The sequence below is a fragment of the Triticum dicoccoides genome, chromosome 2B (genome assembly GCF_002162155.2).
Source record: "Triticum dicoccoides isolate Atlit2015 ecotype Zavitan chromosome 2B, WEW_v2.0, whole genome shotgun sequence".
Taxonomy (NCBI): domain Eukaryota; kingdom Viridiplantae; phylum Streptophyta; class Magnoliopsida; order Poales; family Poaceae; genus Triticum; species Triticum dicoccoides.
In genome coordinates, this window is record NC_041383.1 from 732786197 (window position 1) to 732802256 (window position 16060).

Here is a 16060-nt window from a genome sequence, read left to right on the forward strand (position 1 = left end):
CACGATAGGCTGCTCCGACCAGCATAAATAACGCGGTACGGCCGGTTTAACAGAGTTCACTGCTCGCTTATGAAGTTTCCGGTCGCGCTTATCCAAGCTAGTTGTGAAAACGTGATACTGCCCATTGTTCAACTGTTTTGGCTGGCTCTGATAACCCGACCGCTGCTGCTGCTGCTGTTGGTTGTAACCCCCTTGACCGTTCTGATTATCCTGGTTATTATTACCGCCCTGATTGAAACCTGAACCGGAAGCTCCATCGTGACCCGGCCCATGGAAACCGGATCCTGAGCCACCGCCTGACCCACGGTCATACCGGAAGGCATTAGAGTTTTTAAATTCCTGCATAATGTAACAATCCTTCCAAAGGTGGTTAGCCGGCACCTCCTTCGTCCCGTGTTTTGGGAAAGGCTGATTCAGCAAATAGCTTAAGCGATCCGGGTTAGGATTTGGAGCCCCATTACGATTCGCCGCTTTACCTCTGCACCGCTGACCCTTGTCCTGCGCATTAGTGTTAGCCACAAAGTCCATGCTGCCATCCGCCTTACGCTTGCCTCCGTTTCCATGGCCCGCCGGTTTGTATTGATGCCCCTTAGAGTTGCTATTCTTTTTTCCTTTCCCTGCTTCGTCATCGTCAGTCTCGGGATCCTTGGTACTACCAGAATCAGCATACTTCACTAAAGCAGCGATGAGAGTTCCCATGTCATTACAGAACCGCTTCATACGCCCCAACTTCTGCTTTAGAGGCTTAAACTGGCAGTTGCCCTCCAGGGTTAAGATCGCAGAGTCAGCATTGATCCTGTCAGACGAGTGCAAGACTTCAGAAACGCGGCGTACCCAATGGGTTGTTGACTCTCCGTCCTCCTGAACACAAGCCGCCAAGTCTACTATGGACTTAGGCTGCTTACGCGTATCTTTGAAATTCTGGATAAACCGGGTCCGCAACTGGGCCCATGAACTGATAGAATTAGGCGGCAGACTCTTCAACCAAGTATGGGCTGTGCCTTCAAGCATCATGGTGAAGTACTTTGCACACGCGGTCTCATCCACATCCAACATCTCCATTGCCATCTCATAACTCTCTACCCACGCTTCTGGAGATAAATCAGCGGTGTAATTTGGCACCTTGCGTGGGCCCTTGAAGTCCTTGGGCAGGCATACATTGTGTAAAGCGGGGACTAAACAGGGCACTCCCAAGCTAGATGCGACCCCTGGCCCGGCAGAGGTGGTAGGACGAACCGGTGTAAGCTGATCCGCCTCGTTCTGTGCTGCTAACTCGACCTCCCTTCGTGCCCGGGCCCGGTCCACTACATCCTGAGCATCGTGAACACCACCGGCCGGGTTATTGCCACGGGCCGCTTCACGGCCCCGCGCATTGCTTGATATGGCCGGTTCATCCAGGCACCTACTATAGCTCCGGCTTGGAGGAGGTGTGGAATGAATCCGATCGCGGCTGTATGAATATGCCTCCTGTTGAATCAAAGTGGTCCGGAGAAGTTCCTTAACCCGACGCGTCTCTATTGCTTGCGGAGAGTCTCCTTCGACCGGGATAGCTTCTAATCGCGCAGCAGCTGCGACAAGATTGTCCATAGGATTAGAATAATGACCCGGAGGTGTCTGGACCGGCGGAGGAATCATAATATTCTGCCGAGGAGGTTCCATCAGGCAGGGTTGGACCATCGCTCCTGGCCCTGGTTCCTCGACCCGGTTTACCTCTAGGTGCCCCGGCGGATTACTGGTTCCAGCTCCCGGAGTGTGAAAGAGATTTCGAGGGTCGAACCCTAACGGCAGGCGTGATCTGTGCTTCCGCTTCAAGACCTCCTGTGATGCGTTCTGGTCGAGCATGAGCTTATAGGCCTGGGCGTCCAAAGCGGCCCGCTCTGCGGCCATCCTGTCCTTCTCTGCTGCCAGGTCGGCTTTGGCCTGTGCGATCTGCTCTCTCACCTTTGCAACCTCTGCATCATGGGCCTCCTGATCCGCCGGATTGGCCTCTGCCATAAGTACAGCTAGTGCATCAAACAGGTCAAACAGAACTTGAACCGGTGGGTGCACAAGGCCTCCTGCCCGTGCTGCCGCTGCCGCTGCTGATCCGGAGAACATTGCTGCTGCGGTCGAGGAGTGATTCGCCGCCTGCGTACCGGCCATGAATATTCCAACCCGGTTGATCTGCTCAGGGGGGTCCGGAATACTATCGCCATCGGAACAGCCCCTAATCTGGTCGTCTTGCAACTGGTACAATGATTCGGTCTCCCCGGTCGAGGACTCGTCGCTAGAATAAACGACGGTCTCGCTACCGTATTCTGACTCGTCCCCATGCTCTCCTCCGTGGATGACTCCCACGAAGGCACGCTTCACGGCCGGTTTAACCTGGGTAGATCTCGCACGCTGAGCCGTCTCGACGAGGTCGGTGTGGATGTCCGGCTCAGGCCCAGGCTCACCAATCTTGCCAATAAAAACGTGTATGCCACCAAAGGGGACCCGGTACCCGTACTCGATCGAGCCGGCTTCGGAACCCCATCCTGCATCGTCGATGTAGAGCTTGCCGCGACGACTCTTGGTCATCCGGCCCACAGCATAGCCTTCGAGTCCTTTGAGCTTGCCCTCCAAGATCATCAAACCGTCGTGCGATAGCCCCACGGTGGGCGCCAACTGTCGTGGATTTGTCACGGCAGATGTCCTTGTGAAAGGACTTAGTCGTGGAGCCATCGCTACGGGTTAACTTGAAGGGGTTAAAACGGACACAAAGACACAAGGGTTTATACTAGTTCGGCCCCTTCGATGAAGGTAAAAGCCTACGTCTAGTTGTGATGGAATTGATGTGGTTTCGATGGCTAGGGAGCAAACAAGCTTCGCCTAGGCTCGAGTTGTTGTTGTCTGTCCTTGAACCGCCGCCGGGTCGTCCCCTTATATACATGGGTGACGCCCGTCGGTCCACAGAGTCCCACACCGGTTCATACTCGTATCCCGGTTGGTCTCTCTCTATTCCTAACTTACAATGCAAGTTATCAAGCCGGTTTACGGCTACAGGTTCTAAACCGACTACAGGCCTTGGGCCTTCATCTGCTTAATCACCTTTAAACTACTAATGAAGCTAACCCGGCCCAGGTAGGCCGGTTCGCGCCCAGTGGTAATATCCCCAACAGTTAGTATTGTTCACCTTAAGGTGCCGCAGCCGACACTTCTCCTGGCTTATACTTAAGCCTGTTAAGAGGCATTCCTCGATGCTCAAATACTCCAGAAGAACACAACGCAATAATAGACACTGGAGATCACCTTCAGTGATGGACACAACTCGCAGGGTGAGTTTCTTTAGGTTTGTAATGCCAAAGAAACTGGAGGGTGTCTTTAAATGCACATAACACAAATCAAGAGATTCGACGGAGGAGCCATTCTGATCAGTAAGATTGTCGAGTGGGATAATGTACCTATGTTTTAGCATGCAATCTCTTCCAGCGAAATCAAGAGAAATGTGCTTGGCCCTCGACGTGGTGGAGAAGTGAATCCACCGGTCAATCTTATTTTTATGTTTCTTGCGAAGTGGAAATTTGACAACAAACTTATCCACGGTGGTTGTTGTTGTAGAAGAAGTATTCCATAAGGGACGGATTACATTGTCGACTTTGGCGATGAACTCATCTACCATGAGTTCCCCGTCCTTCAAGCTAATGTCGTAATTGGCAGGAAAGAGGGTACGTTTTGTAAAGATCAGATTTGGGTGGCATATCGCTAGCCTCCTCCACTCATGTGATAGAGTGCTCATCTTCGCTGCTTCTTTTAGTGATAACCTTGATAGTATCGTCTGCAGAACGTCCTATAAGCATAGAAAAGTACTAGCTAGGTTATGGATTACAACATATACATTAGTATATATGTGATGCTAGCTCCAACTCCAACGCCAACAATAATATGGTTATATGTAGAACTCATCCTCACGACCTCACCGAAGGTAGAAGTTCAAGCTTCATTGCCAGCATCGATCTCGCCGTCCTCTTGAAAGCCACTTCCTTGGTTTGGACCGTGTGTTTTTTACTGCTTGCCGATCCTGTGATGTTCATCTTCCTCGCTGGAGAGGAGGCGGCGCTTGGTGTGGCCATCCTATCAGAAGCAGAAACTAGTCATGTAGTCCTAGGTATATAACGTAGACGCGATAACATTGTTTCATTGAAATTTATGCATTACCCCAGTCCCAAAAAGCTTGTCTTAGATTGAACGGAGGGAGTAGTAGAGACCACATCAATCCAGGTATACAAGTTAGGGTTCGTTACCAATACCAACAAGAGAAATAGATCTGCAATTAATCTTAAATTGGTCACGCGGTATAGCCCGGAGGATCCTGCAGTAACAGTGCTGGGCCAGAGATCAAGGCCGCGGCGGGGCACCGGAAGGAAGACAACGGGATTGCAGACGTATGTGCTCGCCGGTCGCTCGAATGCTTAATTAACTACGGGAGCCTTTTTTGGGGGAGCTTTGCTTGTCTTTGGGAAAAGGCGTCTTCCTTGTTTGGCAAGCCGTATGGAACTATATATATTGTTTCTTCCAAAAAATAACAATATTGTACTTGTAGTACTAGATTCAAATCAGGTTTGTGCAAGGCTTGATATATAAGCGCCGGGAAGGAGCGCGCACAATCGAGGAGCCTTAAACCTAATAATTAATTAACTCCGAACCCCTCTTCCCGGCGACGGAGGGAAGGCCGGGATCAGGGCCGACGTTCGCGCTTAGCTAGCTAGGTACGTAGCGTCTCTCCCTCCCTGTCATCCACGTCTTCTGTTTGGCTCCGGCCTCCGGCTGCGATCGATCGCCGCCGCGGCCGTACGTGTTGCTTAGGGCGAAACGAGATTATAGCCTACCTCAAAGAAAAAACGAGATTAGCCATCCGTTGTTGCGACTGTATGTAATTAGGTCGGACTCGCTTGAATTAGCTCCGAGATGACGGCTATTACACCGTCGAATTTTTTAACCAAAATAGTATTTATTTTTCTAAACAAAACCTTGATGTATATCTGTCGTCTCACAGTGTACGCACATCTATGACATTTTTCAGAATTTTGTTAGACATGTACTAGTATGTTTTAACGAAATTAACATGGTGAAAACAGCAAAGTCGTGGTTCGAAAAAAAAATGCAAAGTGTAATGTTATTGTGTCAAGCCTGGTACAAAGTGAAATAAGGGACAGCGTACCATGAAAGTAGAGGTACTAGTGTGTTGTTTTGGAACTAATAATGGTAGTGCTACATCACTTACAGTTTGCTTACATGGGTGAACTGTACTAGCTTTGCAGGTTACTTTGGCTGGCATCGTTCCTGCATCGCCACATTAGCAATGCCGTCTCCCCACGGCGATGAAATCGACGGTCCAATTTCCTTCAAGAGGTTAAGTGCCTCTATGAAGAACATGCCCACCCATACCTGCTCATCAGGAAATGCAGTGAAGCCAAACAGTCTTGGACAACAATGTCAGAAGAGTAAACTGAAAAGACTACGTGTGGAAGATGTCCTCATGTCGGATGATTCAGACGATGAGAAGCCAATTGCATTAAGGATGAAGGTTTGTGAGAGGAAATCAAAGGGAATCGTTAGAAAAGGTGCCATGCCAGATGGTGATTCTGAGGATGAGAGACCGATTGCATTAAGGAAAAATGTTCATGAGAGGAAATTGAAGATGATCAATACAGGAGGTGCCAAGGCAGATGGTGGTCATGACCAAGATTCAGATGATGAGAAACCGTTGGCCGTGCGGTTGGCCATTAATAATGCTGCTCCAAAAAATGGAGGCAATGTCTCTGATGATGATTCAGAGGATGACCAGCCACTGACTGCCCGCATTTCTCGTGCTACCGGGGGTGCATCCAAAAATTCAGTCAAAAGGACAGGTGGTCGTAGTGACCAAACAGTTTCAGCTCTTAATAAGGCAAGGCCTTCAGAGGCTTCATCGAGTGTCGAAAGCGAACCCAAGGATGAACCCGAGGATGATGGTAGAAAGAAATGGTCTACTTTGGTGCACAATGGTGTGGTTTTTCCTCCTCCGTACAAGCCTCATGGTGTCAAGATGCTTTACAATGGGCAACCTGTTGATCTGACCCCGGAGCAGGAGGAGGTGATATACATAGAGAGCATCTCCTGAATATTAAGATCATGCCTCCGTCTTTTTTTTTCATCTCCTAATTCTCTGTATTGCAGGTTGCAACCATGTTTGCTGTGATGAAAGACACAGAGTATGCATCCAAGGAAACATTTATCAACAATTTTTTCAGTGATTGGAGAAAAACTCTTGGTAAAACACATATCATCACAAAGTTCGAGCTTTGTGATTTCACACCAATCTATGAATGGCATCTCCAAGAGAAGGAGAAGAAAAACCAGATAACATCAGAGGTAATTTTTATGAATTTTGACAAAGTTTGGTAGGTTGGACAAGGGAGATTTATCCTGCCTCCATTGTCTTAAGTATTTAATCTTTGTTTACAGGAGAAGAAAGCATTGCGGGATGAGAAATCGAAACAAGAGGAGAAGTTTAAGTGGGCTTTTGTAGACGGTGTTGAAGAGAAGGTTCATTGTTTACTGATATTTATTTTTGAATATAATTTAGTCTTTTGTAAATCATAGAATAGATAGGTTACTCTTCTACACATATGCCACTAGTCTAGTAATATTTGCTTATTTCAGGTTGGCAATTTCAGAGTAGAACCACCTGGCTTGTTCAGGGGACGTGGAGAGCATCCAAAGGTACAGATTTGTAAACATGTAATCACATAGTGTATCTTTATTCTGTTTCAAGTAAGGGACTTCAATTAAGGCTCTCTGTTTAATTGTTTTAGATGGGAAGATTGAAGCGACGCATCCGACCAAGTGATATTACAATAAACATTGGAGAAGAAGCTCCCGTCCCAGTGTGCCCTATACCTGAAGAAAGGTACCTTCAAAATTGAAGTTATTGGTGTTAAAACTTGGAAAATACTATTTTTGAAGAGACTTTAACATGCATACATTTTTTACTGGTCATGTGGTCTGCAGCTGGAAAGCAGTCAAGCATGACAATAGTGTTACATGGTTGGCCTGTTGGAACGATCCGATAAACGAAAAAGATATCAAGTATGTTTTCCTTGCGGCAAGCAGCTCACTAAAGGGACAGAGTGACAAGGAGAAATATGAGAAGGCCCGGAAACTGAAGGTAAGAAAGTTTGTTTTGTGATTCATAGAGCTGTTGTGTCCCCATGTGCAATAATTGTCCTTCTGTGGCCATGGCAGGATTACATACACAGTATCCGGGCAAATTACACCAAGGATTTCAGGAGCAAAGATCAGAGGAAGAAACAAATTGCAGTGGCAACATACCTTATAGATAAACTAGCCCTTAGGGCAGGCAATGAAAAGGTATATCGTCATCGAATATTATTTCCATTTTATTCTACAATTGTTGGCAATGTACTGTACCCATATATATAAGCTGCTGCATAAATTGTTCTGCTTTTGCACGATGATTATTCTTTTTTTACCAAAAATCTAGTCCTTTCATCATACATTCGTGTATAGTTTCTTTTTGTTAATTTCTATATATTTGGGTTTGAGATTCATTGACATATGTTATCATGTTACAATCCTTTTTAGGATGAGGATGAGGATGAGGCAGATACTGTTGGTTGTTGTACACTGAAGGTTGAAAATGTTACTTGTTTGCCTCCAAACAAGCTTCAGGTCTTGATCTTCATTCTTTATATATTCTTGATTGTTGCTCATTATGAGGAATTAATTTCTACTGTTTATCTGATATTTGCTCATTGCCTTTTCAGTTTGACTTTCTTGGTAAAGATTCTATAAGATACTATAACACTGTAGAGGTTGAACTAGCCGTATACGAGGCGATTAAGGAATTCTGTGCAGGTATCTCCCAATGCTATTTTCCCATCCGTCCATCTCTTCTGAGGAGTATTAACTACTGGAGTACTTGTTTTTTTTTTTGACCCAACACCGTAGAACAAAATGTTCTACGGTAAATCAATTAAAGCAAAATATAGTACAAAAAGTTAGAAATTCCAAAAGAATAAAGATTATAAGCTAGCCAATGCATGCTCTAGGAATGGAACCCATGATTACAGATTATGATCTATCCACTGTGAAAAGCGAACTGCAAACTTTTGCTTGATCTTATGTCGAAGTAGCTTAAGATCATTCTTGAGGTGGTATCTCCAAGACTGAATTGAATGAGGAAGTGCTCTGAACACAAAGTTATTTCGCTGAATCCAAATGTTCCAACAACCCAAAATAAGGATTTCGACAGCAAATTGTTTTGGAAGGAACTGCGTGGCCAAGATGGTGTCCTCATAAACAGAAGTTCCTCTTCGTCTGTTTGGAATCAGAGAGTTCCAGCAGTCTTGCGCAAAACTGCAATCCCACAATAAATGCATAGGAGTTTCTTCTGCTTGCTGATTACAGTTAGGGCAAAAGGTATCATCAAGGTGCATGCCTTTCCTTAGAAGAAGAGCCCTAGTGTTGATTCGACAGTGAGCTACCAACCAAAAAAAGATTTTATGCTTTAGCCTGCTGGAGCTATCCCAAATGAGACTGAAAAACGGATGCTCCTCATGATTGTCCAGAAGCAAATTATAGATCAGAATTGAAGAGGGCCTGCCAGAAGCACCAATAATGTTCCACCTATCTTTAACTTGTGGGTCTAAGGTCGGAGCCAAAGAGGGGAGCTGGTTGAATTCTTCAAATGCTACTACAGAGAGAGATAAATGGAACTGATCAATCCAATTTTCCTCCTGAAAGAAACTTAGTACCGATTGATCCTCATGAAGGGCAAAGGAGTGAAGGTGAGGGAGCAAAGATTGGAGCTGCTGTTCCAACCAAGTATCTGACCAACAGAGAATAGATTGTCCTGACCCAATGGAGCATTTGCTGATTTGTTTGAATCTCTCCAGGAGAGCAATATGAGACTTCCACCAGAAAGAGCCTTCAACTTTCCTTCTTGGCAGTTCAGTGTGGTAATATTTCTCCCAGATCAAATTAATCCAAGGTATATCCTCCTTATTGAGAAATTTAAGCAGATTTTTCATTAGTAGTGCCTTGTTGTGAATAGAGATATCAAGTATTCCAAGTCCTCCTTGCTTTTTTGGCCTACAAACCTTGGACCAAGCAATAAGTGCAGTTCCTCTATCCTCCATACCAAATTTCCTCCAAAGGAAATTTCTCAAGTACTTGTTGATTTGCTGTAACACACCAACTGGGAGAGCTAGAGAGCTCATGAAGAAAATTGGCAGAGATGCAAAAACTGATTTTATAAGCAAAAGCCTGCCATCATAAGATAACATAGTGGAGCAGCCAGAAAGCCTTCTTTCAATTCTTTGCATCATTGGGTTAAAATCTTCAATTTTTGGTTTTGTTGTGCCAAGAGGGAGACCTAAATAGGTGAAAGGAAAATGACCTTGCTGGCAGCCCAAAACATTAAGCAAAGAGTGAAGCTGTGTGATTGGTACATTTAGTGGCACCAAGAAGGATTTCTCATAATTCACTCTCAGACCTGTGAAAGCAGAGTAATGAAGGAGGAGATTTTTGACTTGCTCAATTTGTCTCATATCAGCTGGCAGGACTAAGATGGTATCATCAGCAAACTGAATCACTGGGAAGTCAGGGCAAGCTTGACTAACAATAGGAGGAAGAATCAACTGATTTTGCATAGCTTCATTGAGGGTGGATTGGAGTAGGTCAGCAGCCAACACAAATAGCAAAGGAGAGACAGGGTCACCTTGTCTAACCCCTTGATTGCAATGAAAGAATTTTCCTGGCACCCCATTAAGCAACACTGAAGAAGTACCAGAGGAAAGGAGCATGGAGGTCCAATTCATCCATCTATCTCCAAAACCTCTTGCTTTGAGAATTGCAAGAATAGCTTGATGGTTCATAAGATCAAAAGCCTTTTCAAAGTCTAGCTTGAGGAGAACAATGGGCAATTTAGACTGCTGACACTGATGTAAGTACTCATAAGCCCATCCTAGACAGTCATTAATGGTTCTGCTCTTAATAAATCCATACTGATTGACATGAACCAAATTGAGAATAACTGTCTGAAGTCTATTGGCCAGCAACTTGGAAATGATCTTGATGGAGCAATTGAGAAGTGAAATTGGTCTGAAATCATTTGCTCTGACAGGATTGTCCTTTTTGGGAATTAGAGTGATGAAGGAAGCATTGATACTTTGCAGAGAAATATTTCCATGATAGAAATCATTAATCAGCCTGTAGAAATCTTCAGCAATGATGCTCCAACAAGCTTTAATGAAATCTCCATTGAATCCATCAGGACTAGGTGCTTTATCAGAAGGAAGATCCTTGACCACAGAGTCAATTTCCTGTTTTGAGAAAGGAGCATCTAAATCTTCTAAACCATCAACTCTGCGAATAAGTCTTATTAGATTAAGATGGTCAGACATCTCACTTGAATTACCCAATCTTTCTTTGAAAGTTGACCAAAGAACTGCAGCCTTAGCATGATGCTCTGTTACTTCTACCCCCTGATCATTCATAAGAGTTTGAATGAAGTTATGCCTGTATTTGATGGTAGCTTTAGCCTGAAAGAATTTTGAATTCTCATCTCCAAACTTTACCCACCTAATTGTTGCTCTCTGTCTCCAGTAAATGCTTTGAAAAGACAACAACCTCAAGAGATGCTCTTTCAAGATTTCTCTGCCATTTTGTTCCATATCTGATAGTATTCTAAACTCCTCAAAATAATCCCACATCAAGATTACACTATTTGTGGCCTGAATGCTGAGTGCAAGGTTGGAAATGCCCTTACTCCAAAACTTTAGACTTTTCCTAAGCCTTTTAAACTTTGCAGTGATGAGTTTGGCAGAATTAGTGGCTTGAATGGGTTGGTGCCAGCTGGACTTTACTACTTCTTGGAAATCTGGAAGTTGAAGCCAAAAGTTCTCAAACCTGAATACTTTTGCTTTGGGGATAGAAGTACCAATTTGGATCACAAATGGGCAATGATCAGAAATAGGCTTGGCCAAGGGAAAGGACAAGGTATTTGGGTATTGAGAGGACCAGTTTTCAGATGTGAATACCCAATCAATTTTTTCTAACAAAGGTGCTTGCTGCATGTTACTCCAAGTAAAACTTCTTCCCTTCAAAGGAATTTCTACCAAAGCTAATTGACTGATTGCAGCATTGAAATCCATCATATTGTTTATATTCCCAACACCATCATTTCTATTGGAAGGATATCTAATATAATTAAAATCCCCAGAAATCAGTCAGTTTGTTTCCACAGGCATCTGAATGTTTTTGAACCAGTCCAGAAATAAATGTCTCCCTTCCTCATCACAGGGACCATAAATATTAGTTAGGATCCATGATTCTCCTATGTGCACTGAAATAAACCTCATTGAAAGAGAGAAATCATTTTTAAACAGACATTCTCCTTGAAACATAGCATCACTCCAAGCCACAAGCAGACCCCCAGAAGCCCCTATAGAGGGTGAGAACTCAAATTTATTGATTCTTTTTGGGGCAAATTTTCTTAAATAAGAGATGTCAAAAACTTCTCTTTTGGTTTCTTGCAAACAGATAACTGAGCACTGTGATTCTTCAATTTTATTAGAAATTGCAAGCCACTTATCACTGGAGTTTATACCTCTCACATTCCAGTTTAAAATATTCCAGGATCTATTCATTGCAGAAACACGCAGGCATACAGCAGGAACCACCACTGAGCAGGAATTTTTAAAATGGTCCAAAGACTCAAACTAAGACAAGCCCACAGATTGAAGGTTCTCATAAAAGTCCAGGGAACAGAGATTGAATTTATTACAGTAAAGATGAACTGAAATTTCAGTAGTAAGGACCCTAGACAAAAGGACCTAATTTGATCCAAAAGAAGGGCAGCTTCAAGAACTCCCCACAGTGCTTCCCAAGGCTTCAGTCCTTCCATGCTGATGGCTTCCCCCCTCTTTTCACTTTCTTCTGCAAGAGGATTTCTTCAGAGCAAGCCTTAGGGTCCACCTTGCAGTAAGAAGAGTTCAGATTCTTTATTATTTTTGAGTTGCAGACAGGAGGCTTAGCAGTACAAGCCAAACAGTCACTATCATGACATGTTTTCTTCCTATATCCCTTGTTTAAGTGTTGCAATCTCTCACTTCTTCTTACCTCAGATTCCACAATAGGCAACCTGTCCTTCCTTTTTCCCTTAACAGCAGCAGGACTGGAGAAGCTGACCACCTCAGCAGGTAAAGGTTGCATATCCTCCAAGCTAGGAGCCTGCAACTGAGAGCAAGAAGGAGCCACAGTTACAGGGCAAGAAGGAGGAATGAAGAAGGTGAGATGTTGAGATTTCTGAAACTCTTGACAAATAATAGCCCACATAGGAGACAACAAGAACATCTTGGCCCACTCAAATTTATCAGGAGTCAAAAGGGCATAACAAATGAAATCCACCTAGTCATAAGGTACCTGAACTTTAGTGAGGCCTTCAGCACTAACAGAGAAATGCTTCTCCCAGGCAGATAAACAAGCCACAGATTGACTGCCAGAATCTGCAACAGTATCATCAATAGATAAATATTTCCCTTTGATAGAAAACCCTGATGGTGCTGAGGAATGAGAGTTAGAAGAGCATGTAACAGCCCTACATTCAGAGTCAGGCTTGGAAGAACCAACAGAAGAACAGTCAAGGATTTCAATTTCCTCATCAACAAAAGAGCTCTGGTCATCTTCCCTAAGCTGAGCTGCCAAAATTTCTACATGAGAAGCTAACTGAATAACTGGGTCCTCTCCTTCAGCAAGATTTAGTTAAATAAGGAGCCATCCTCCTCATCAGGGAACAAGTTATCCTCCAACTGAGAGATTTCCAAAGGAGCATTCACATGAGATTCAATGATTGCAGGTGAAGGAGGCATCTCTTGATTTAAATCAAGTTGAACATTTAATGGTGGCTCCATTTCTGAAAAAATAGGATAGAACTCTAGAGGAGCAGCAATGACAGGCATAGCAGGCTCAGGCTGGGGAAAGTTCAGCTGGTCCACTATCATGGGCCCAAGGGCCAAGTTGAGGTCAGGGAGATCCACATGGGCCTGGCCCAAATTGTTTAAAAAACCATTTCCCTCCAAGACAGGCTGAGCATTGGCCTCTTGCATATCAATCTCCACCCCATTTGATCCCACAGAAATAGTGAGATCACTATGAATGTCCATATCAGGGAGAGCCACTTGCAACTGTTCTTCCAAAGGCTGAAACAGATCAGCTAGCTCCACAAATTCTCCCTCTTCAATTTTGTGATCAATGAGGTCATCATCTTCAGCAGGCATTGCCCAGTGCCCCCATCCAGGGAGATCCTCATCCTCATCTTCACGTTCCTCATCAGCTGCCTGAATCTGCATTGCCTGCTGATGGAAATTTTGTGGGTCTCCTCCCATGATATCTTGAACTTGGTGCTGTTGGATGGGCCCAACAAAGTGATTCAGTTGATTGGGGTGAAAAAAATTGTTGACTGGCTGTGGATGAGGATTTCCATCCACAGGAACAGGGTCTTCTTCTGGAGGTCCAGCACCCAGCAGATCTTGTTGGAGAATAATCACAGGCACAGACCAGGACTCTGCATTTGGATCATCAGATTCTCCAACCACAATACTAACAGGAACATCGCTTAAGTTTTCAACCCTAATCTTAACCATGAGTGCAACTCTGGTACTTCTGGCTCTGTCCCATAGCAATAATTTGCCAAAACTCCTTACTGCATCCGCCAGCTCATGCATCTCTCGTTTATCAAAAGGAAATCCCACTAACAGAGCCCAAACATCCCTGTCAAGATGCAAACTTCTCCAGTTGATGCCCTGGTTATGCCTCTGAAAGATGATATGTACATCTCCATGGACATGCGGGCTTTGCAGAACCAGAGCATCACGGTCGAAAGGGGAGTTTAATCTGACATAAGCTTGACCGAAAGGGCATTGACAAATCTCTTGAAACCCTAGATGCTTGACTTGCGTAATGAACTCACCAATGATTTGACGAACATTTGGGAAGTGAACCTGCTGGTTGGGCATTGGTACAATGGTGGCGATTGCCCAGTCTTCATGGCGTGGTAGAGAAGGGCTCGCAATAACCCTGACTCTCGCTGGTCTTCCTTCCACCTAGATTGCTTGATGATGCGGAGGAAGAAAAGGGGCCGGATCAAATGGGAAGTTGGCCATGTCGCGCGGGACCAGCTCTCCGCCCTGCTCTGAAGAAAGCAAGAGCCTGCTAGCTGTGAGCGGGGGCGGCGGAGGCAGAGACGTAGAGCGAGCAGGGAGCGACACAGTAGCAGGTGGAATGGTTGGTGAGGGTCTGGAAGGAGCTTGATTGCCGGTATTCTCCAAAACTGGCCTCGATTGTTGCCCCTGAATCGCACCATTAACGGGTGTAGCAGAGGTAGGAGCAGATACTGAGGCAGTCAATTGATTTGACAATGCGAGAGAGCGGAAGGCCGAACGACAGTCACTGGAAATGTGGCCCCACCTTTTGCAATTATGACACCGGATTTTATTTTTGCAGCACGCGCGCTTGTGGCCCGATAGCAAGCAACGGACACAGAAGAGCTTTGGTTGGGCCTCACCATCCAAATGGGCCGCACCAGATCCCACAGAAGCCCTTGGGGCAGTTTGAATTTCCTGAATTGCCGCCTCATTATTGCCCACTGCTGGAAATTGAAGACGATCAAACACCGTAGTAACTGCTACCGAAGATTGAGCGGGGCGAGATCGCCGTGCCTGAGCAGGAACTGAAGATTGCTGGAAAAATCTCGGCGCTCGAACTGCATCAGCAAAAGAATTCCCATTGCGAGATCGCGAGACTAGAGTCCAACCATTGTCTTGATTCGGATCGGAGATAGAACGAAACTTCGGACCATTAGCACCCCACAGAAGAAAACCAAGATTGAATTCCGGCAAAGAAATATTTCCTCCATTGTATATCGCAAATCCAACATTGATCGAAGAAACCGAGAATTTGTATAGGTGATCACGTAGCTTGCAAACTTTGAATAGAGAAGCACGACCCCCAAAACATGAAAGAAGGATAGTACCGACGGACTCCTCAGTGAGTCTGATCTTCGATCTGGTGAATTCTGCAACCAAAAAGAATTCCTTTTGCCCATTCTCGATGGTGAAGTTGACCGGAAGATGAAGGGAGGATAGGATACGATCTTCAAAGGCGTGCCCCCGTTCAAAACGAAGATCAGACAGAGACATGGCGGCCGAAGAGGGCGGTGGTGGAGAACAGGCAGAAATCAAGGAAGGAAGAGCTAGATGGTGGCCGCCGCAGCCGGAGTGACGTACAACGGGAGATACAGGCGGTGGCCGCCGTGGCCGGAGTGATCAACGGCGGGAGGTTCAGGCGGTGGCCGCCGCGGCCGGATTGGCCAGCGGCGGGGCTAGGTGCGCGGAGGGGCTAGATGGTGAGACTGGAGTACTTGTCAAGTAATACCCTCTGAGGAGTATTATTTACATCTTTTTCATGTATTGGTTCTCTAGGTAAAAAGAAGGGAGGACATGTCTTTGACAAGCTTGATACAACTAAACTAAATGCTCATCTCAAGGACTTAATGCCTGGCCTAACTGCAAAAGTCTTTCGTACATACAATGCTTCCATCACTTTGGACACCATCGTAAGTTGAATGCAAATTTCACTCTCTGCTCCCCATCATTATGTTGCAGTACTGTTTAGGCTTGATAAAGTTATTGCCTCAAGTACGTCAGAAGTAAAACATTTTAGGAGCCTCTGTCGTACTGTTTTGTTTTTGTATTGTATCATTCATTGTTGAAGATATGGTTTGTACATGTTTATTGTATAGTCTGGCCCACCTCTTAGTCTTTGTATAGTTGAGGTTGTGGTCCACTTTGTACTCCATATACACGTGCGCTTTGCACCGATCAATACATCGTGAAGCATTGCCAAAACAATCGTTTCCAACATGGTATCAGACCTACGATCCTAACCCTAACCCGTGCCGCCGCCGCCATCCCATCGCCGCCGCCGCCGCCGCGATCCTACGCCGCCGCGCCGCCGCCCCGGTCTGCCGCCGCCGCCC

The 16060-nt window shown here is 45.3% G+C and overlaps 1 protein-coding gene across 1 annotated transcript in view; it reads left to right on the top strand.

Annotated features, from left to right (window-relative positions):
- Nucleotides 1–5467: 5467 nt before the first annotated feature.
- LOC119368516 (DNA topoisomerase 1 beta-like) overlaps nucleotides 5468–16060 on the top strand; it is a 24229-nt gene continuing 13636 nt past the window's right edge. The window contains exons 1-10 of the mRNA XM_037633755.1: nucleotides 5468–6094; nucleotides 6178–6372; nucleotides 6466–6546; nucleotides 6664–6723; nucleotides 6816–6910; nucleotides 7012–7168; nucleotides 7246–7371; nucleotides 7612–7692; nucleotides 7788–7878; nucleotides 15504–15637. Of these exons, the coding sequence (XP_037489652.1) occupies nucleotides 5498–6094; nucleotides 6178–6372; nucleotides 6466–6546; nucleotides 6664–6723; nucleotides 6816–6910; nucleotides 7012–7168; nucleotides 7246–7371; nucleotides 7612–7692; nucleotides 7788–7878; nucleotides 15504–15637 (1617 nt within the window). The 5' untranslated portion in view covers nucleotides 5468–5497. The remainder of the gene's footprint in view (nucleotides 6095–6177; nucleotides 6373–6465; nucleotides 6547–6663; nucleotides 6724–6815; nucleotides 6911–7011; nucleotides 7169–7245; nucleotides 7372–7611; nucleotides 7693–7787; nucleotides 7879–15503; nucleotides 15638–16060) is intronic.